At 41.4% G+C, this 21,766-nt stretch overlaps 2 protein-coding genes across 2 annotated transcripts; both read right to left on the bottom strand.

Moving 5' to 3' along the window:
• Positions 1 to 1,241: 1,241 nt before the first annotated feature.
• On the bottom strand, positions 1,242 to 4,211 carry CUNH15orf40 (chromosome unknown C15orf40 homolog). Its single transcript, XM_039722904.1, has 4 exons — positions 4,058 to 4,211; positions 3,853 to 3,979; positions 2,929 to 3,056; positions 1,242 to 2,071 (listed from the first exon to the last, which is right to left on the bottom strand). Exons 1-4 carry the CDS (start codon positions 4,127 to 4,129, stop codon positions 1,979 to 1,981), a joined length of 420 nt encoding a protein of 139 aa, XP_039578838.1. The 5' UTR covers positions 4,130 to 4,211; the 3' UTR covers positions 1,242 to 1,978.
• A 380-nt stretch (positions 4,212 to 4,591) lies between these two features.
• BTBD1 (BTB domain containing 1) lies at positions 4,592 to 18,110 on the bottom strand. The gene is made up of 8 exons (XM_039722903.1): positions 17,491 to 18,110; positions 12,463 to 12,619; positions 12,115 to 12,220; positions 10,576 to 10,773; positions 10,123 to 10,315; positions 9,398 to 9,485; positions 6,489 to 6,635; positions 4,592 to 5,602 (listed from the first exon to the last, which is right to left on the bottom strand). The coding sequence occupies exons 1-8, from the start codon at positions 18,093 to 18,095 to the stop codon at positions 5,444 to 5,446; spliced, it is 1,653 nt and encodes a 550-aa protein (XP_039578837.1). The 5' UTR covers positions 18,096 to 18,110; the 3' UTR covers positions 4,592 to 5,443.
• Between the last annotated feature and the right edge of the window lie 3,656 nt (positions 18,111 to 21,766).

Below are 21,766 nucleotides of genomic sequence, written 5' to 3' on the forward strand. Positions count from 1 at the left end.
GGCTATTTCAGGTAATCATCACTGAAGATCAATGGACTGCAGAGACTGTATCTGTCCACACAGCTCCTCCCTCAGTCTGTGTCTGAAGTCACAGGGAATGTAATGAAATACATTATTTCAACAGAGTATATAAGCTTTAAAAAAAATTTTATAATGGCTGTTGCAGCATCCAATTCCAAATGTAATTTATAAATACAGAATTCCTCAGTGTTTTTATTGCCGTTTTCTACTTCTCATTAGGAAATAAAAGGAAAAACCCCCAACAAAACCACAAACACTTCATCTTGGTTTGCTTGGCCTTAATCTTTCTGCAAGACACGGCACCCCTCTGCTGGGCAAGAGCATATCTAGCATCAGGGAGGGGTGAACCAAAACTGATGGAAGAGTAAAATAAAATCAGCCTGTGCAGACTGAAAAGACAAGTAAGGAAAGAGGACTGAGACAATGTATGCCTGAGAAAATAAGGGGCTCAGGTGCAAGCCATTAAACAAACAGAATTCAGAATTTAGTTTATTTCTCCAGAAAGTAAGCTTCTTCATAACATCTTTTAAATTAGTCACCTTGAAGGAACTGCCATCTTGACAAACACCAGTTCTCTAACTCCAAAAGCAACTGCTGCAATATTAGGGTAACAGGACACTGAAAGAGTTCCCTAAAGTGAAAGACTTTTGCCCATGAAAAAGCTGAATTATGATCTATGAAGCCTGTACTGCATCAGTCTGGTAATGCATCAGCATAAATGCTTATGCATCCATAACATTGCTTTCCAGGAGAATGTATGACAAATCTTAAGCAAACCTGCAGGACAGTTTATATTTTTTCCTTTAGCCATTACTTTCTTTTTAACATGACAACCATAGGACAAATAATGGACAATTTCATTCATCAGCAGTGATGCAGAGGAAAAAACAAAGTCCTACCAGAACCATGTGTGGTATCACACACATCTTTGGGAAATGTCAGTTAAATCTTCCTCTGACCTCTGAAGCATGATAGATAGAGAAGTTCAGCCTTTTTCTCATCAGCCCTGAAACTGGAGTAAATTTGCCCATTTCATTTCAGACTTCTTGTTTTGTTCTGTTCTACAAATGACTCAACTCTGTTCTCTAGGGGTTGCATTACTACTCATTTTTAGACCAAGGAAAAACTGTAAAAAAAGGCTGTTTCAAAGTAGCATTCTATGAAGATGTTTCTAGGAAACAACTCTTTTCTTTGTTAAAAATATAAACACAAACCAAAGCTTGAGAATACTTTTTGCCCCTTTTATTACAAACAGTCATTACAGGTGACACACAATTGGCAAAGATATATATATGACCAAATCTCTACTTTTAAGGAAACTATTTACAGACTATTACAAAGTGACCCCACATGTGCCATGATCAGGTCCCGCGCTGGTTTTTCATATTGAAAACTTCTGGTTTTCTTTCAGTTGCTCAGGTGATTCTACTTTCAGTTTGTCTGTGTGATCAACAACAGCACACTGGCTTCAAAAGACATTTATTTTAGATATCTGTAAGTGCCCACAGTGAAAAGCTGCACACAGCACCTGCTGTGAGATATCAGACAGAAAAGTCTTTTATGTCTCCGCCATCCAGGTTTTTCCTTTTTGTACCACTTCCCACATGGAAGGCTGTCACTCCAAGCCCCTCACTTTGATAACCAACATTTGCTCCACTACAAAAAACATTTCCTAAACCATTTGTTTAGGCACCAGGAAAGAGGACAAATCCTACCCACAGGAAACCATCCAGAGCAGAAGGAAGTCCGTAGTGACAGAGGCAGATACAGAATCTCAGTTTTCTAACCAAACCTACAGAAAAACTTCAACTGTACAGCACCCATATTACCAAGGGGAGGGGAAAGAAGTATCTTCCTGTAGTCATTACCCACACTCTCAACTTCTCAACATTAAGTAAGAAAGAATACCAGTCCATGTACCAAGACGCTTTTTCCTATTTCCTGCTCTTGTTTTAGGTCAACTGGAAGCTTCTTTTTTCAGTTTTTCTAAAATCTCATCTGGTGTCGCTGATACCGAAATCTTCACCACTTTGTCACGTGATTTACCCCCCTGGTTTAGACAAACACAGAAAAACCCATATTTCAGAGAATCACCCTTTATGGTAAGAAAACAGTGTTATTTATAAAATGCTGATAAACAAATGAAGCAGTTTGCCGATGATTCAGGAAAAACAAGACTCACATCTTTTTGTCTGTACCTTTTCATGACATTTCCTTGGTCATCTTATCCTTTACTATTAGTCTTTAAAAGACTTCTGTAACTATTCCACTAAACCAACAGATAAAAATAAAAAAGCACCATTTTTCATTGTGATCTTGTGCTTATAAACTACAAATGAAAATGGCTGGAAAGACTGACTTCAAGTACAATGAATTAATAAAACAAATTATTTATTCAGTGCAATGAATAAAACAAAGAGTTTCCACTCACTTAAGTCAAGACATGTAAAGTCTAACACAGAGAAACTCCTGAGGCCCAGCTAAAACCCAAGTGCTTACATACACTCTTGGTTATGTGTGACAGTTAAATGTCAGAATCAAATACAAAAGTTATCAAAAAAAAAGTGAAAAGGTATTAATAAAATGCACATTCTCTGCAGAACACAAATTCTGGGAACTCATTTGACATGAAAACAAGAGAATCTTGAAGAAAACACAGAAAACATGAATTACAGAGATTTGCAAAAGATTGTCATGATAACTCTTCTGGTTAAAAAATCTCAAGATCAGCCATAGTTCTTCCTACACTAAGTTTGTTCTCAGTGAATCATTCCGTTAACTCAACTGAACTTTTTAAAGTGTTTTTCAGACTGAACTTGGAGTAGCTCCCTGTACTCAATGTGTAAGTTTCAAAATTTTGAATTTCAACTGCAGTAGGGCAAAACTGAAAGGAAAAAGAGGAAGTACCTTCTCTAAAATAACGTCACTCTTCTTCACTTCAAGCACCTTAGCGAGGTAGCGACACAGCTCTGCATTCGCCTCCCCTTCTGATGGAGGTGCAGCAATAGCTACACCTACTGCCTCAGCCGTCACATCTACAGCAAATAGTGGGAGGATAGTCAAAACATCACATCATAATTTCCTAAAAATGAATGTTTATGCTTTCAAAAGCATTTTAATTTAAAACCGAGTAAATGTATAGATTAGCAGGTGATGGCATTTTCACATTTCATGAATTCCCTTGATTGTCGGCCAGTACAATCAAATATAAACTCCTGACAGTACAAGCAGTGAACCTTCATGCTGTATCAGGGTGCAGTCATGAGTTACCAGCGTTCTCACGATGGGGACCGCTCTGAGCCCCCCTCAACCGCCCGTTCTTGTGCAGGTGTTGTCCTGCTTGGCACCACTAACACAAATCAGGTTATCCCCCCACCTCCACCCCAAAATCCGCTTGTTGAATCAGTCTGCTCAGAGTTACGCTGTCAGGAAATTCCAGCGGGGCCTGGACACTGCCACAGCCCGTGGGTGCCGCACACACGGGGGATGTGAAAGCATTCCCAATGCGTGCAGGCGCAAGCCCAGGGCTCTAGAGGGAGAACACGTTGTATCAGATCCAACTTTTACGGCTCTAATAAAACCGCACAGACCCTCGAGACACAAACAGCCTGCACGAAACCACCGACGCCAAACGGAAGGATTCAGGATGAGGATTTACCCCGTGCTCACCGCGCCACCCAGCGCTACACAGTGGGGACGCGAACGAGCTCCTCCTGCAGAGCCGAACTCCTCGCTTCAGTTTCCGGCGGGGATTTTGCGCGTTCCCTCCCTCCGCCCCCGTTCCTCAGGGTGCAGCGATGCAGCGCCCGGTGTCCCGGCCCACAGACCCACCTGTGACGGCGCTGCAGCGGGCGCCGGGCTTGGCGCGCACGGCCACCCTCACGGAGCCGCCGCCCGCCGCCACCACCGGTCCCGCGGCGGCGCCCGGCTCCGCGGGGCCCTTGGCGGCTGCTTTTCCCTGAAACAGAGGAACAGGCGCGGTCACCGCGGGCACCACCCGCCCCTACCCGCCTTCCCTCTCCTGCCCTGCCCGCACCTTCCCGGGCATGGCCCCGCAGCTCCGCACCGGCGCCGCCCGCACCCGCAGGAACCCAGCGAGGCTCGGCATGGCCGGGGCGGCCCTTCCGGCAACCGCGCCGGGCCCGCCCCGAGACGCCTGCGCGCCCCGCACGGCCCGGCCGGCCCGGCAGTGTGCCCTCAGCGGCTGGTCCGGCACAGGGCCGGCCCTGTGCCCTCAGCGGCTGCTTCAGCCCAGCCTGGCCCTGTGCCCTCACCGGCTGGTCCCTCACGGCCGAGCCCCATCCCTGTCTCGGAACAGCGCCGTGCCCTGGGCCAGGAGAGCGCTGTGTGCACAGAGCTGGACGTTTGACAGACGCTTGTTCTACACACAGCCTTTGGACACCCCAAACCTGCGTGACCTCCCCCTTTTCCCCCTTAAGAAAGGAAATTTTCTTATTTTTTTCTCCTGCATTCTCAAATTTTAGTATAACGTTGGGAGGGTACAGGTCTTTGTACACCAAGCCATTCTGCTACTACATGGTACATACTGCAAAGCAATGAATACTATATACATACAGCAATTGCATCAAATTATTGTATGCAATCTATAAAACCCCTTGCACACCAATAATCCTTAGGTTTATGCTCATTTTTTTAGTACTAAAATATCCAATGATAAAATAACATCAGTACAAGTATTCTCATTTTCACATTATACATCTTTTATAGGCACATATGTATATATACAGTGGCTATTTGCATAACCAGTTCTATATTCCAAAGCAGCCCTTCTGAATTAAGAGAGATTCGGGAAAGATCTGTTTCTTGCTGAATTTGACTGAATATTTATTTCTTCAGTGCTGCTGCAGATGTTCTCTGCAGTGCAAAGTCCATTAATTCTCCATGGCTCTTGGAAAAAGTCAAGATGATGGCAATATGAATACAGCTTTGCTGATGTACTTCAAAAAAATACAGTAGCAATCCATGTCCATAGGGTCAATCCAATCTTTTGGAAAGAAGTGCAAGATGGGACTACAGCAGCAGCTTTACTGTCTTTTAAGGACAGATTGGAGAAAACATACACAAGTTGTTCATAACAAGTAAGCATTTTCCAGTTCAAAAAATGAATTTTACTACATGAGAAACAAAGGGGTGAAAACACAAAGTAATTAACCACAAGGTACTACTTAAAACAAACTTTTCAATATACAGAGTACTTATTCCATTAACATCTCATTTAGAGGAAAAGCGAAATTACAATCTACCAATAACAATGCAGAAAAAAATAGCTTTTCTGGTACCCCTCAAACAAATTAGGGTTTTTCTTACACAATAAAGTAATTTAACAAAATTTTTTTAACTGCTGCCAATAGTGAGCTGAAGTCCACTGAGACGCCAACATATTGCAGATCATCATGTGAAACTAAGTATAAAATATTATTTCTGGTATCTGTCCATCTTCTATTGATGTACCATTGTTGTTACCTGGTGAACTATAAAAGACAAAGCATGTTTTGCTAGCGGTAGGAGATTCGTGGATCACTTTCTTCAAACCTTTTGTTCCATAGTGGGAATCAGGACCCTGAAAAGCATCACAAGAGATTAGCAAAAGAATGGGAAGTGGGCAAGACCCAAAAACTGCTGATGATCAAACACAACTGACTTGGGCTATTGCTACAGCATAAAATTTCTGTACCCACATAATATAAATTATATACAAAATCACAGGCAACAGAAGCAGAGACCCTATGTCTAAATAACAAAAATGTATTTCTCTGACACCAGACTTAACCAGTTGATTTTATCCAACTAGTAATGAATACTTTCTAGTATTTCTCCTTACCACACAGGAGATATTCTGTCTGTATTCTTACTTAGTTCCCTGACTCAGCTGCTTTTTATGTGCAGTATTTTTCCAACCCAATGAACTCTGATTTCTGTATAGGGGATTATATTTAGAAGAACATTAAAATATTTTTGAGAAATAAATTTGCCCACAACACTGAGAGGAGACTTTCTAAGAACAAGTAATTCTTGCCTATTATTTCAGCACCAGTATATAAAAAGACATTTTAAAAAAGCTGTTTTCTTGAATTTAGCTAGTGGTTAGAATATCCTTGATAAAAGAAATCAAACTTAAATTCTGATAGAGAGCTGCCAGATTATGTTTTCTAGATAGTGCTTTTTTCCCCCACAGAGAACCAGTGACTTCCATTATCACTATTCTAACTCCTACATCAAGCAAAAAATTGGGAAGGCACAAAGGATCCAGTTATGAATTCCATGCTGTGTCCCAGAAGAGGTGTAACAGTCTTAAAAATTACAGCAGAGTTCAAATTACGTTCTTCTTTAGCCCTAAAATTAAAATAAATTCAAGATCTAGAAGACACTTTCCCATCAGAAGACTGATAAAAGAACAACTCTTGCATCACAGTAACACTTTCTTCTGTCCTGTCAGGCATTCTTACTTTCAAGGTTGCACAAGCTGTGTAGCAAACCGTGGGCAGGATCTCAATGGGCTCCTTGAACATAACTCTGAAGGTACTGGCTGTTCCATCACAGCTAAATCCAGTGTCGTTCTGTCCCAGCGTCTGATTCTTCTCATAATCAATGATCTGGGCAAAAGCATGGACATTGTAGCTTTATGTGGTTTTATGGCATGAGAAAGGTTCTGATTGTATGCACATGAGAAGGTTACAAGCAAACACTTGCCTACCCCACCCAGCCTTGCTGCAAGGACAGTGCAATCCCAGCTGGAAAGGAGCTGTGATTTCCTGATACCACTGGAGCTGACGCAGCAGCTCGGAAGGATGGCTCACGAGTTTCACACGGGCTGTGGGCACTGCTCCAGCCAGGTTAAAGTCTGTGCCTGGGAGATGGAGAACAGCTCTCACACCTTCAGTTCTGACCTTCATAAACAACATCTAATCCTGTGCTTAGGTTTGCTGATCTCTGTACACCCTCACAGCCCACATGAGGGAAACTCATTTGCTGCTGGTGGCTAGTTTAGAAAACAAGTTTTACAGATGATGTAGGCAGTCAATGACACCTTTGTACATGAAAACAGAAACTTGTGCTATTATGTTTTATATGATTTATTTCTAACCTTGATTCAGTATAAAAATTCTACTCAGATCACACAATATTTATTTTGCCTTCAATTTCAGTGGCGAGTAAGAATCACTAGTTCCAGTGTAAGTAATAGCAGATTCCTTCCCATTTCAGATTGTAATCCTGATCCATGCTGCCCAACACCTCTTGCAGAAGTTGGGTATCAGAGCTTTAGAGCAGAGCACTTCTTGTGATTACTGCACCAAAAAGAATCCTGTCAGTTTTAACAGTTTCTTAGTAACTTGCCATATATCTTTTAGTATTACCCATGCATGAGATGAAGCTTTATTCTAGGCAAAGTGTACTCTGTTTTTTCCCCAGCCACAATCAATAGAAATATGAACAATTATAATGCTGAAGACTTAAGCCCTTTTCACATAACAGATGTATTTGCAGTATACATTATCACTATTTTATGGCAAGTTTTAAATGTTTAACTCTCTGAAGCTCTGCTAGTACTGACGCAGACCCAAGAAGAAAGCTAGAGGCACAAGACTTAAATAACTGTCTGAAAAGATTGTGACAAGAAAGTTTCAGATTCATCAGTTATTAGGAGTACTTCCAGGGTAAAGAGAACCTAAATAAGATGGATGGCCTTAATATGAAGGTTTATTTAGCCTTTCAGTTTGAATTGGGAGGATCTTTTTCAAATTAATCTTCCAATCATTCCCACTTAATATGCATTGATTTGCATTGAAAAAAATCAAAATTGCATTCAGATTAAATAATTCAAGCAAACATCCTGAGGGAACACACTGAATGCTTTCAACTGCTAACAAGAATTCAGCTGAGAGGTTCAAAAAAGGGTTTATGTGAAGTAAAAATCCCCAGGTATGTTTAGCATAGCTGCTAGGTTCCCAAGATCAACTCTTTTGTTCTATAGATCCTGCCTAGTTCACTATGCTACTCATTTACATGGATGTATGGTTTGACAAAAAACAAACTGAAGATACTTCAAACAGAGGAATTTGAGCTTTTCAAGTGAAGAATGTAGAAAAGCCAATTTCCTTCAAAATGTCATTCCAGATACATTCTGTTTGGAACATCATTAAGAGGAAAGGCAAAACATTTTTTCATTAGGAGACAGACACAAATCCCTATCCTTAAATACAGAGTAGTCAGATAGTAATCATCATCAAATAGGAAGCAGAAGACAATTTTTCATTTAAACAGAATGTCCATTAATGAACTGAAATAGAAATTCCAGCACATGCTGGAAGTCTAGAAAGATACGGACAATAGAATTTCTGCCCCTACATGAAGTCACAGACTATTTATTTCACAAAATTTCTCATGCACCTAATAAATCAATGTGACATGATAGTACCAAGTTAGGAAATACACAGCACAGGGTAAAACTGTGCCAGTCATGGAATCCTAATATCTTGTTAAAAAGCTTAGACTCTAAACAAAACTAATCTCTACAAGAAAAATAATTCAAATAGACTGAAATTCTGCACTCAAAAAGGAAAAAAAAATATAGTGCTGGATCAATACTACTAGAAGACATTCCTGACCACAACACGTTCAGGGATCTAACAGGCTACAAGAGCAGGAAATATGATTTTAGTAGTGTCTTCAGTTGCCTGCTGGGACCAGGCAAGGGTCACATCAGGACATGAAGCAGGGGGACATTTTTAGATGCTATCACTGGCCACTTCATGAGCCTGCTAACCAATTGCTCAGCAGGAAGAAACGCAACCCTTGATTTGGTACTGAGTGATGAGCAGGATCAGATTCAAAATTTCATAATGGAAACACTATGTAACAGTGTCCATAATATACTGAGAGTCAACACTCCCACATGAACAACAAAAGCAAATCCCCCACAGCTGTGCTAAACTTCAAAAAGAGAAAAATGAGGAAGCTTGTTCAAAATAAACTAAAAAGGAACAATTACAAAAATCAAATCTTTATAAGAAGCACACAGGCTACTGAAGCACATAACATACCCAAGTACAATATCAGTATATGTATTTCCTATTAGGAAAGGCTTGAGAAAAGAGGAAAAAAGCTGGATGTTGAGAAACACCTGCACTGAAAATTATTTGAAGGACAGGAGACTACAGGAGAAAGGGAGCAGTTACACAATGTTCTTTTGCCTAGTCACCCACTTATGCCCACTCGTGACAATACACAGCTTAGACTCCTGGCCTGTCAACTCCCTCCCAAATATAGATCAAAGCTTCTGCAAGTGCTACAAGTGTAGCTTCTTTTTGCAAGTTCCTACAAGTGTAAAAGCCTATTTAAACATAATATACTGTACCTGTATATTAACTTGATAGTCTGTGGGTCCATGAATAGATCCATATAATCCAAATCCCACTATGGAAATTCTTCTGTTAACTGTGAACCTGGTGAGACACAAGAAAGGAATTCAAACAATTGTGGTGAATGTGTTATTTTATTCCAAGCAGGAAAAAGACTCCCACTGAAGAGTAGGGAAGTAAACTGAGAATGGCATTGCATTTTTTTGAAATATAATTTTTGTTTAGATTTCAATACTAAGAAAAATGCTTTGTCAGCTTTATAGGTTAAAGCTTTGTTAATTCCTCAAAATATTCAATATTAATAACCAAAACATAACCAGATTCTTTTCAGTATCTCCAGAATAAAAACAGATCAAGACTTGGTATTTCAAAAAGAAATATACAGATACCACTCAGTCATTCTAGAATGCACCCAATCCTCCCAAACCTCATTCTTGTTTTTATTTCATGTGTGCAATAGCTAAAAAAAATAGGATTTGGTATTTCAAAAAGAAATATACAGATAACAGTCATTCTAGAATGCACCCAATCCTCCCAAACCTCATTCTTGTTTTTATTTCATGTGTGCAATAGCTAAAAAAAATAGGAAAGGATCAAACATGTGCAACAGAGCCAGCACGTTCGCTACTGTATCTTACACCAAAAAGCCAAAGTTGAATGATTTGTTCCCTTTCTCCCCACCCATTTCTGTCTCTCCTTCCAACAGTTTCTGAAGCCCCACCTGATGCGGTCGCTTGTCCCGCTGTAGCCCCAGCGACTCTCCACCTGCTGGAACCTGTTAATGCTGCATTCCTTTCCTCTAAGGCAACACCTTGGTCGGTCAATATAATCTACTTTAGGTTTAGGATTGACAGTAAAGTGCAGAAAGAGATTTACTACTTCCCTATCCGACAAGATTCCAGATTGAGCAGGGCCTGTGAAAACATAAAACTTCTAAGATGATTTGAAGGATTACTGCAGCTGTTGTATTTAAACCACATATTCACAAACTGAAGACAACAATAATACTTTCCAATGGCCAGAGCATAATCTGCAGAAGGTTTTGCTTTCATTTGTGCATCACAACTGTTGTTAGTACAATATTAATAACAGAATTGAGTGTTAAGCATCTGAACACAGTTAAACAGCACTGAGACATGGTCCAACAGTAAGACAAAGAAACTCCAAAACTCACCTGCTGCAAACTCTTCAATAGTCATTAATGGAAAACGGATTAAGGAAAGAGCTCTTCCAAGGACTTTCTGTTTGTTCTCGAATGTCACAGCCAGTTGTTGTCTTTGACATTCTGCTTCTGCCCAGCGAACAACAGCTCCAAAGAGCCTGCTTTCCCGAATACTGAGAGTGTCCCTTTCTAGAACTGCACATAATGTGTCTAAAGAACACAATGTTAGCAGCTTGACATCAGTTTTCATCCAAGCCAGTAACAGTGCTACACTATGTAAGCTTAAAATACTAATTACACACTAAGAACATTCATAACAAGACTATTAGGTTTGTCTTATTATTATGTGTGCATATATATTACACATAATAAAAATAATCTCTCAACGACATATAGATGTCAAACTAAAAGTTAATTTTCCTGCTATGAATACAGGATATTTCTTCTTGATTCCTAAGAGTGTAACTAATCTCTATAGTGATAACAAGTATCCTGAAGAATTTCCATTGCTGGGGCAAGATCTAAACTGAAAGTGACCAAACAGTGAATGCACACTACTAAAAAACCAAGTTACTCATGATGTCAGTGTCATATTCTCATCTGGGCAGCCACCTGCCCATCTGGATCAACTACAGCCACAAGCAGCAGTAGTACACAAAAACCAGTTTAAAGATTAATGAAACCATCTTAAGCATTGACATATTTGCTATTCACAAAGCCTGAAGGTGAGGCAAGGTACACATTTAAAAAGCGACTTAACCTGTATTTATTACTCCTTCTGGCCTTCTTTGACAGGTATGCTCAAATTATCATTGAGTACAAGTCAAAAAATAAATGGGTTTCTATATTCTGAATATTTTGTCTTTGGGAATTTTTATCTGTCTTGAATTTAAGCAAGGCATACTTGCAGTTATAGAAAATAGCATATTGGAAAGTCAAAACAGAGACTTATCAAGACTAAAGATTGCTCAGTCTGAGTACAAATTCTACTGAACATGAGTTAAGAATGGCTTTAAAATTTCTTTATGCAGTGAAACACTTTCCTTCAGTCTGAATTTTTCCCACAATCCAGCTGAATTGGAGTAAAACCTTAGATACATATAGTAGCTATGAAATTGAGAAAGTAAATTTACAACTGCTAGCTTTTGATAGAAGACTAAACAGAGAAACTAGCAGTTAATGTATTCATTTTTTAAAGCAGATTTCATTAATTGTACCTGATCTGTGCAACTTTGAATAGATAAATACTATGTGGCAACAGAACAGTATGACTCCTGTTGCACATGAAAAGCAGATAGGGATGCCTCAGGCATGAGGCATGACCCTCAGCAAGTGAAAGCTTTGGCTTCAGTGAAGTGTGGTGTCACCAGAGTGGGAGCCCTGGGACACCGTGCAGTGGAGCCCAGCCCAGGAGTGGAGCTCAAAGGAAAGCACTGCAGGGGTGGATGGCCAAGAAGGGAAGAAGTGCTTGGGACTCTGCACACTCAGATGGGGGAAGGAACTATCCTGGGCTACTGCCATTCCAGGCTTAGGACACACAGAGTGACTGACCTATGTCGATATCCGTAAAGCCTTCTGCACTTATGGCATCCATAGTGCTTTTGTCTATTGTGTCGAGACACAGACTAGCAAGCTGAGGTTCATCAAACAAACGAGCCTGCAAAGATAAAGAAATACATCTTAAGCAGAAAGCTGACAAACTGCTAATCTTAAAAAGCAAGCATTTTATCTCTAGTATAGACAGAAATTAAAATAAGTTGATTCGTGTAAGTACTCTTTGTGTTTATAACTTAAAGAGCACTTAAAATCTCAAAGGAGTACATAATTAAGGAGAATTAGTAATTTCCCTCCAACTGGGAATTCTTCTAGTAAATCAAAACTAAGCTTAAATTTACCTACTTGAGTAAGCAGCATAAAGGCATTATCTGCTCGGAGATGCTTTGTTAGGAAATCCACACAATGTGCTTCCAGGGCAGGGACTGCATACTTTTTAGCAGTGTATAAAGTAGTCATGACTGTTTCTGGACCAATTTGAACTTCATCTGAATAAAGAAACCTATAAATCAATACACAAATACAGATCATAAAAACATATCTTTAGAGGGGCAGCCAAACACAGCAGTCTCTTTGCATTTAGAAAACAGGCCAAAGATTTGCACTGTGAACAGTGCAACAGCTGACCTCATAGCATCTTTATAAATAAAGAAGGTAAGTTAAAAGGTTCAAGAAAGACTATTATGTTAACCTAATGGCATATATTTGTTTTAAATATGTATTACTCCCTAGGACTGATCTGGCTGTACTAGTTATACATAGCTCCCCAACTGTAAACAACAGCTGAGCTGCAGAATTACTTAACCTATGAATGCAGGCTCTCAGTTCATCAGGAAAATATCAATGCACAATCCTCTGTGGCTGCACTCCTGAAATTCACTTACTGACAGTGCACCCTGGCTTCCCCTCCACGAGGGAATAGTGTCAAGGACTTGGATTGTGAGAACATCTTATGTCAAAGTTACCCCTCTGTAGTATTCAGAGAGGAAGGGAGCACATTCTAGCACACGACCTTGACTCTTCTACTCCTGCCACACTCTGGCTTGTCTTCACTGCCTGAGGCAAGAGGATTGGTTGAGATTTCAGCATAAGCTGTGAACCAGAATATGGGAGCCTCCACCAATACCAGGAAAAAAACTTGTTTCCTGAGCAGTTGTTGTCTTTTTAAAAATAACTTTCCTTAGAGGTGACATTTAAGACAATTTTAGCAAAATTTTAGTAAAATTTAATCAGCCTTTCAGATAACAATCAAGAATAGTCTGTGATTTACAAAAATACATTTGTCCCCAGCACACATAGGTAATTAAATGTAATAAACCAGGGCTTCCTAGCAAATGCAAGAATTCCACAATGAAAACCAAGTCTTTCCTTTATATTTCTTAATATTTGTTGTTCAGAACATCCTGGAAATGAAAGACACACAGAGACTGAAGGTGTATTTAGACGGGGTTTTAAATGTAGCAGTTTGTATCTACCAAGAGAAACTTGTGAAAATAACAGACTCATTAAACTTCCTTGCAACACAGAGAAACTGAAGTAATATAAACCCAGAATTAAAGTTTCAACCGAATTTCTTCACTGTTTATATTTCTTATATTCTAAGAAAACTCTAATTCTCAGTAGTTGCTAGCACACAAATAAATATGGTGTTCAACATTAAATTTGCTGCCACAGGTACATATTTACCATCAAAAGACTCCAGTCTACTCAAACAGCCAGTTTGCACATCATTTTGGAGATGTGAATGATGTTCTAGATTAATTTTTTTAACTGGATTTAAATTGAAAAATGTTTAGGAAGAATTAATTTTATTAAATGCTAATTTTTTTTTTTAACTAGAAGTTTCATACTGAAGTTTCATCAGTTCAATTAGAACTGATTTATGAAAGCTATGAACTATTATTACCTGTTGATGAGAACAATGGGGTGACTTTTCATCACAACTGCTGACAAATTTACTTTTAAGAAACAAATATTTCACAGGTACACTTTACTTACTAAATTGACAAGCTCTTAATTAAAGCACTAGAACAGTGCATTTCCATTTTGGTTCTAAGATTTAAAATAATCAGTTTAAAATGCCATAACTTTTGTTGTATGACTTTATAGGAGCGTAGAGTCCAAATCACATAAAAGTTGATTAACAGGCTGTAAAAAAAGCAATACTGCCATGCAAACTACAGTTTCTTTTTTACCTAACAACAACAACAACAAAAAAAACAAAACCACAAAAAAAAAAACCAAAAAAAAAAAACAAAAAAAAAAAAAACCCAAAAAAAAAAAAAAAAACCCCAAACATATCCCAAGTTGGTGTTAGAACATGATTTTAGTTTTATTCCTTAAGTGAATCCCATCTGAAGCCAATGAAGTGACACAGCAGAAGGGCTCATGTGGGTTGTGTTTCACTTTCTGCTGTACCTTCCACAGAAGCAGGGTGCAGTCCCAGGTGTGTCTTCCCTCCACAAATCCCCTCTCCTGCGTGCCAGGAGCTGGGGCTGTGTTACCTCTCCCTGCTGTGGCACGCCTCAACTAGCACAGCTTTATGTTCACACCTCTGCTCCTCCTCCACCTAACTCAGTGGGACTGACAATCACTTCTCCTTCCCTTTGAGACAGAAACAATGCAATTTTATTGGCATCCAGGATGAGGGAATGGGAAGTGTGTTTGCACAGTGGAAGAACATTTTTGGTGACCAGAACAAACAATTTTTCCAAGTGACCAGTCAATCATTCACTGTGTAGAAGCCTCTCATACATTTTATGCTATTTTTCTTTACTCTCAGGTTAGCACTTCCTTCCTCCCTTGTGTGAGCTTCCTCTCAGTAGCTGAAATGTTTCCACCATTATAAAAGCATACAGGAATCTTTTTTTCAAGTTAGTCATGATTACCCCTTTATTTACTGCTTGCCAAAATTCTCTGAAAAGATTTTTGGAAGACAGACTGTTAACTTGTGCCATATCATCACTTTCCTTTATTCTGTGATCAAAGGACAAGTTAGCTTATTGTAAAATATGAATGAAAATAAAAAAAAAATCTTAGTAAAACCAGCAAAAAGAAACCATAAAGCAGGAACCTACTGAGACAACCTGAATTTTCTTGAACATTGCTATTCAATTTGTAGTTAGAAATACACACACAAAAAAATTATTTAATTGGGAAATAGACTCAATCTTCATAACTTTGATATTATTTCAGCTCTTAAGAATTTATCTGTCAAATTATTTTTTTAATAAAAAATAATTTCCTTTAATTTACAAGCAGCATTTGCCAGTAGATCCTTATGAAACACATAATCTAGACATGACTTAACAAACCACATGAGTAAATAAAATGGAAATGAGCTGAGGAACACAAAATAATTAGTAAATTATGCTTAGAAAGTTTTGCATTACTTAAACATTTCTTTTACTTGATGTTCATTTGCTACGTGTATTCAAAGATCCTGACTTAATTTCTGGCCAATACATCTCAAACTGGTATTTTCAAACATTAAAGAAATGTCCTGTGAAATGTAATTATCATTATCTGAGTGATTTACTAATGACAGATAAAAGAGACAAGGTATGATTCCTGCCTCTTTCAGTCAACACCAGGAAAAGACCCCATGTTGTTTCTGCCATGGAAAAAGCCCAGTACTGGCATTTATTACAGAAGTTCTCCCTAGATATGTTTTAAGGTATTGCAATGTATATTTATTTCAACATCAGCTGAAAGAAATACACACAGCATGGAAGAATGTGCTGAAGAGCTAGCACAGGCAGCAAACCTGAGCTGTTTCAGCAGCCCAGTGGGGATATGCACAGACACAGGCACAGGCAGATCACTGACACAGGTCCCCAGCCATTGAGCACTGCAGCCCTGCCAACACAAGTGCTTTTGTTTGCTTCTAACAACATCCCTCCATTCATTCTGCAGTGTTCAAATACCATCCTTCTTATCTTTACTTAGGAATCTCTTAGAAATCTCTACTTCTGTGTTTCCATTTTTATCCAGACAAACTTGTATTATTATATCTACTTTTCACTGTCCAGTGTTTTCCCCACATACAGATATACAAACATATACATGTGCACTGTCATTTACTTTTAACCTTCAGAACCAATCTGCTTGAAAGACACTTCCCACCACCTCCTGCTCCTATGCACAAAAATCCACAAAGAACGCTTCATTTGCTAACAGCAACAAAGACATTGCTGCTCATGGGGTTTTTGTGCACATCACTTGCTTTATCTCCTGTGCCTGTGATTGCCTAAGGACCAGGTGACTCTTCCAATTGTTCCTGTCTCTTAGGCCTCAGCAAAAGAAGAAAGTCTTGCCAAGGCTTTGGAGTTTTTCCTATTACAAAAAACTTTGAGACACTACACATTTATTTCCAGGAAACAGTATTACTTGTTTCCCAAATGTTAATTACAGAGAACTGTTTTACATATTTTCTGGTTTATATTTTTTGCCTAGCAGAGTGGTTTCTCTGATAAAAACCTTGAGGTTATATGGTTTAGTCGTATTACCACACCACAGCCCAAGGCACAAATAAACTATTAATAAAATTAATAGTTTCATACAATAAGCAATGGTTTCTACAAACACCATCAATTTTATTTGCCACTACACTGAGTAAAGAGAAATGGCAGATAAACTCCTCAGTTTTGTGAACATGAGAACTAGCAGATCCTACTCTGCCCAAATCAGAAATCACTAACACACTTTCTATCCTTTCTGTGCTCCCAGTCTCACACTCAGATGGCCTGGGAGTAAAAATCAGCTGTTACTGCCTTCTGCTGCACGTCCCCTCTCTGCACAAGTATGCTTACAAGGGGTGTTACTACGGCAAAAAGATGTAACAACTTATTATCATCGCTGACAAAGAAAAGTGAACAGGATGATGACTAAGGCTTCCAAGTAAGTATCAAATTTCAAGGTAAGTGTCAAATGAAACTAAAAGCTGGTACAACAGCCTCTGTCCCTTCTTAGTCACTATTAGAGAATGGCTGAATAGTTGCAACACCAAGGGGACCCACTAACTCCCATTATTTTACTTTAGCAAACCAAAACACTGAATCGAAGAGCCCAACCAGACACCCACCGAGCGCTTCCCTAACCGGACAGTCAGCTGCCATGGAATTAGGGCACTTCCCTCGGGAAAACAGCGCAGGGTAAAGAGCAAGAAGGGACCAAAACACGCTGTGAGGGGGGGCGGTGTGACCTTGCGTGGAGCCCACGAGGCATTCCGCGCCTTCCCCGCATCCCCCTCCAGGCACGGGCAGCAGGGGCAGGCCGGGCTCTGTGGGGACAGGACCGGGAGGGGCCGCGGAGCGAGGGAAAGGCAGCGGCGGCCAAGCGGGGCCGCGGCGCGGAGCCCCCGCCCGTGCTGACCTGAGGAGCGCCAGGAAGGCGGCGGGCTCCACGTCGGGCAGCTCGATCTCGGCCGAGGTGGTGGCCATGCCGCCGTTGAACATCGCGTCGAACACGGCGCTGCCGGCCGCCAGCACGAACCGGTGGGCGGGGATGCGCTGCTGCCCGGGCCCGGGGGGCGCCGCCCCGCCGCCGCCGCCGCCGCGGGCGCTGCCCTTGCCCACCACGAAGTGCACGTCGCTGAGCAGCTCGTTGGAGAAGAGGAAGGCGAAGCGCTCCCGCAGCGAGCCCTTGGTGGCCTGCCAGTTGTACAGCGGCTCCCGCTGCAGCACCGCGCCGGCCTCGGCGGCGGTGACACCCGCGGCGGTGGCGGGCGGCGTCTCCGCGGGCGCCCCCGGGCCGCCCCCGGTGGTGCCCGGGATGTGCTCGGGGTGGTGCCCGGGAGGTGCCCCGGGATGTGCCCCGGGACTGCGGCACTCGCCCGCCCCGTCAAGGCGTCCGGGACCGGCCGTGCACAGGGAATGCGCTTCCAGAGCCGCGGAGAGGGAGCGAGCGAGCGGCCGGGCACGCACGGAGCGCCGCGGCGGGCACGGAGCTGATAACGCTGCCCGTGGGAGTGAATACATGGCAGCGACTGTGCTCAGGCACGTGAAATGCAAATTCATTCTCACAAGGCGCGTTTCGCTGTGGTAGCAGGGAGAACAAGGGCCGGTGACCCATATATAAATATTTCTGAGGTGAAGTGGAAGCATCGGCGGATTTTAGGGCACACACACCCTACAGTCCCTCTGCACGCACTGTGTGTGTGGGCATTCGGTGTTTTAGCTCCCGAGGGAAGTCAAAGCAGAGTCAAAGTCAAACGTCAAAAAGTCAAAGCGGGTGGCCCAGCAGCGCTGGCACAATCCAGCGCCCCTGGAGCAGGGATGCCGGGGGGGATTAACCTGGGCGCTGTCCTGCTCAGCTTTTAGGATAGAGGGGAAAGCAGCGAGAGGTGTTTGCGTTTTCGCAGTCCTGTCAAACCGCTGCAGAAGCGAGGCGATTCCTTTTGCCATCTGCTGGGGCTGTGCTGTAAGCGCAGCGGCGATTTGCACGGAGCTGTTTGTCACCGCTCCCGACCTGTCAGCATTTATGGAAGCGTGTGGCTAAAAGAGGAATAGAACATGTCACCGCTCTGCATTCAGGTTTATAATTAGGACCAAACTGAGACCAAGCAAATGTGGTCCGTTTCGCAGAACAAGTTTTTGGGAACCTTTAGCAAGATGGAAGCAATTTCAGCAGGGTAAACTATAGTGGGAAAGGGCACCAGAAGATATAGTGTACCAACCAGAAAGCAGCAGCTCGCTCTGCACAGAAGCTATATTTAAAAATAAAATCATTCTGCTGACTTAGAAGAATGAAGGTATCATCTCTGCACTTTTCTTCTCCCAAGGTGGACAAAGAAGGGAAGGAAGGAGAGCCCCACATTCCCTTGATAGCTTAGGGACGGAGATGTGAAACACTGACACCTCGGGCACAAATGGATAATTTTCATTTAAATTGGATTTTTTCTTTCAGTGATGGGATGGCTTGAGTATTAATGAGCATTTCTGTCATTGCTGTCTTTTTGCTTTTATTGTTCTGTGCTCACTCACAGGTTAATGTCAGCTGAGAGCCAAGCGCCATGACTGCTCTGTTAGAGAGAACCTTGTTTGCAAAAATTTTAGGATAGAGGGGAAAGGAGCGAGAGGTGTTTGCGTTTTCGCAGTCCTGTCAAACCGCTGCAGAAGCGAGGCGATTCCTTTTGCCATCTGCTGGGGCTGTGCTGTAAGCGCAGCGGCGATTTGCACGGAGCTGTTTGTCACCGCTCCCGACCTGTCAGCATTTATGGAAGCGTGTGGCTAAAAGAGGAATAGAACATGTCACCGCTCTGCATTCAGGTTTATAATTAGGACCAAACTGAGACCAAGCAAATGTGGTCCGTTTCGCAGAACAAGTTTTTGGGAACCTTTAGCAAGATGGAAGCAATTTCAGCAGGGTAAACTATAGTGGGAAAGGGCACCAGAAGATATAGTGTACCAACCAGAAAGCAGCAGCTCGCTCTGCACAGAAGCTATATTTAAAAATAAAATCATTCTGCTGACTTAGAAGAATGAAGGTATCATCTCTGCACTTTTCTTCTCCCAAGGTGGACAAAAAAGGGAAGGAAGGAGAGCCCCACATTCCCTTGATAGCTTAGGGACGGAGATGTGAAACACTGACACCTCGGGCACAAATGGATCATTTTCATTTAAATGGGATTTTTTTTTCAGTTTGAGTATTAATGAGCATTTCTGTCATTGCTGTCTTTTTGCTTTTATTGTTCTGTGCTCACTCACAGGTTAATGTCAGCTGAGAGCCAAGCGCCATGACTGCTCTGTTAGAGAGAACCTTGTTTGCAAAAAAAGTGTCAGTAACACTCCAGAGGAAGTTAACAGGGATGGAAGAGGGCTGAGGAAAAAGGGAAAGGTACACCAGAGAACTGAAAGGAGGTCGGCTGGGGCAGACAAAGTGTGTAAGACAGCTTCAGGGATGAGAAATCAGTCATAAGAAGGCAAAGCTATGCAACACTGGAAAGGAATGGAAAGAGCTGTGTGGTGATCTGAGAAAGAAAATGGAGAGAGAAATTGAGGGGAAAGAAACAGAAATAAAATAAAACAAAAGAAAGAAAAAAACCAAAACAAACAAAAAAAACCCAAAAAACCCACACAAAAATAACAAAAAACCCCCCAAAAAAACAGAAAAGAGACAAAGGCAAGGGACAAAGAAAAGGAGAAATGGGACCAGGATGTCCATCTGATCTGTTCAGCTAAATGCCAAATGCACAAATTGAAACAGTTTTGAAAGTGAGAACTAAGAAAATATTAAGTAACATATTTCCTTTTGACACTGGGCTTTTCTTCATGTAGACAATGAGCCTCAGACATTTGTTTCACCTTGTAATTTTTGTGCTAGCTTCCTTGGAAAAAAAAAAAAGCCAGCTTTTCTTTGGCATTCTCAGTGGGTGGATCACAGCCATTTTTAAATGTGATGTCATGGGATTGTATTTGCCAGTTAGATCAGAAATAATATACAATGCTTTTCCCAAAAGGGCTACACTTGAATGTCACTAAAATGCAATCCCATTATTTGCTTTCTCTGTGTGTTCAGGTTTTGTCTAGGAAATATAGCAGAAATTAGTATAGGATAAAAAATATTTATATAAGCAGTTCAAGAAGACATTGCTTTGTTTGATCTCATGTATCAAAATGGTTACAAAGCAAGGGCTGCAAACAAAAGTTCAACAGTATTATGTAGCTGTGAAGGTTGTCCTGATCTCTTGCCAGCAAAACAGAATGTCAGGGAGTGTCTACACTTTTGAGCAGCTAATTTTCGAAATCTACATAATAGCCTGAGCATGCCCATGCTGACCTGGTGCCCTTTTTCTGCGGAAATTCATGAAGGAAGTACTCTCCAAGGCTTGAGGTTCCTTCACCTGTCAGCAGGGAGAGAGAGGACACAGTGTGTTTACATGGACTGAGGAAGAAGCAGAGAATGCTGTGATCAAACTGCAGGGATTTCTGAGATAGCTGTGATGCCAGGGATGTTCCAGAGACACAGGAATGCCTGCCTGGCCTTCCCTGCCCTGGGCCAGTTCTCTGAGAGCCATCAAAAAGGTTTAGGTTACTAAGAGCATTGTTTTCAACCATTTGTTCCTGAAATAATTTAAATTCTCCTCCCTTTCCTTCTTTTCCCCACATGAACTCAGCTTTGTGTATGCTCCAAGGAGCTGTTTGTTGTTATGATCAGAGTTCTTGAGCTGGCTCATATTTTCACAATGATTAGCAATTGTTCTCATAAGCAGTGAGCATCCTTTCTCTGCTTCAGGAGGGAAGGGAATAATTCAGAGTAAATCACAGATTTGTTTCTGATTAAGCTTCCTGGCTGGAGCCATTTGATGACATATTTTCCTCTCCATGCTCAATTAGACTGTTAAAATCCCCTACCTCTGATCCATGCCACTGCTGTGAATGACAGACATGCATATTACTGTTCCCATCACTTGAGTTATCAGCAGCATTACAGTTGCTCAAATGTGTCATTTTTAATAACCACAGTTAATAACAACCACAAAAACAATGTTGTATCTTTGGGCTTTTTCTTGTGGTTGTTATGGTTATCTTCTCTCTCTGCCTTGCATCCCTGTACTGTTGGGATGTGGGGTCTGCAGATAACAGATCCAGTTTTTGGAGGACAGGATCCACTCATGCACGGAAAACTCAGTCTCAGATCTGAGTAATGC

Source organism: Passer montanus, unplaced genomic scaffold, assembly GCF_014805655.1.
Source record: "Passer montanus isolate IOZ18808 unplaced genomic scaffold, ASM1480565v1 scaffold5, whole genome shotgun sequence".
Taxonomy (NCBI): domain Eukaryota; kingdom Metazoa; phylum Chordata; class Aves; order Passeriformes; family Passeridae; genus Passer; species Passer montanus.

Bases quoted from the DNA above. Each gene is read 5' to 3' on its own strand.
- CUNH15orf40 (XM_039722904.1), bottom strand. From the start codon at position 4,129: ATGCCGAGCCTCGCTGGGTTCCTGCGGGTGCGGGCGGCGCCGGTGCGG. The intron at 3,057-3,852 runs GTGGGTCTGTGG...TATTTGCTGTAG, and splicing joins CCGCTGCAGCGCCGTCACAG to ATGTGACGGCTGAGGCAGTA. The intron at 2,072-2,928 runs GTACTTCCTCTT...TGTCTAAACCAG, and splicing joins GTGACGTTATTTTAGAGAAG to GGGGGTAAATCACGTGACAA.
- BTBD1 (XM_039722903.1), bottom strand. From the start codon at position 18,095: ATGTATTCACTCCCACGGGCAGCGTTATCAGCTCCGTGCCCGCCGCGG. The intron at 10,774-12,114 runs GTCAGTCACTCT...TGTGTTCTTTAG, and splicing joins CTTTACGGATATCGACATAG to ACACATTATGTGCAGTTCTA. The intron at 5,603-6,488 runs GTAAGAATGCCT...GATGCTTTTCAG, and splicing joins CAGCTTGTGCAACCTTGAAA to GGTCCTGATTCCCACTATGG.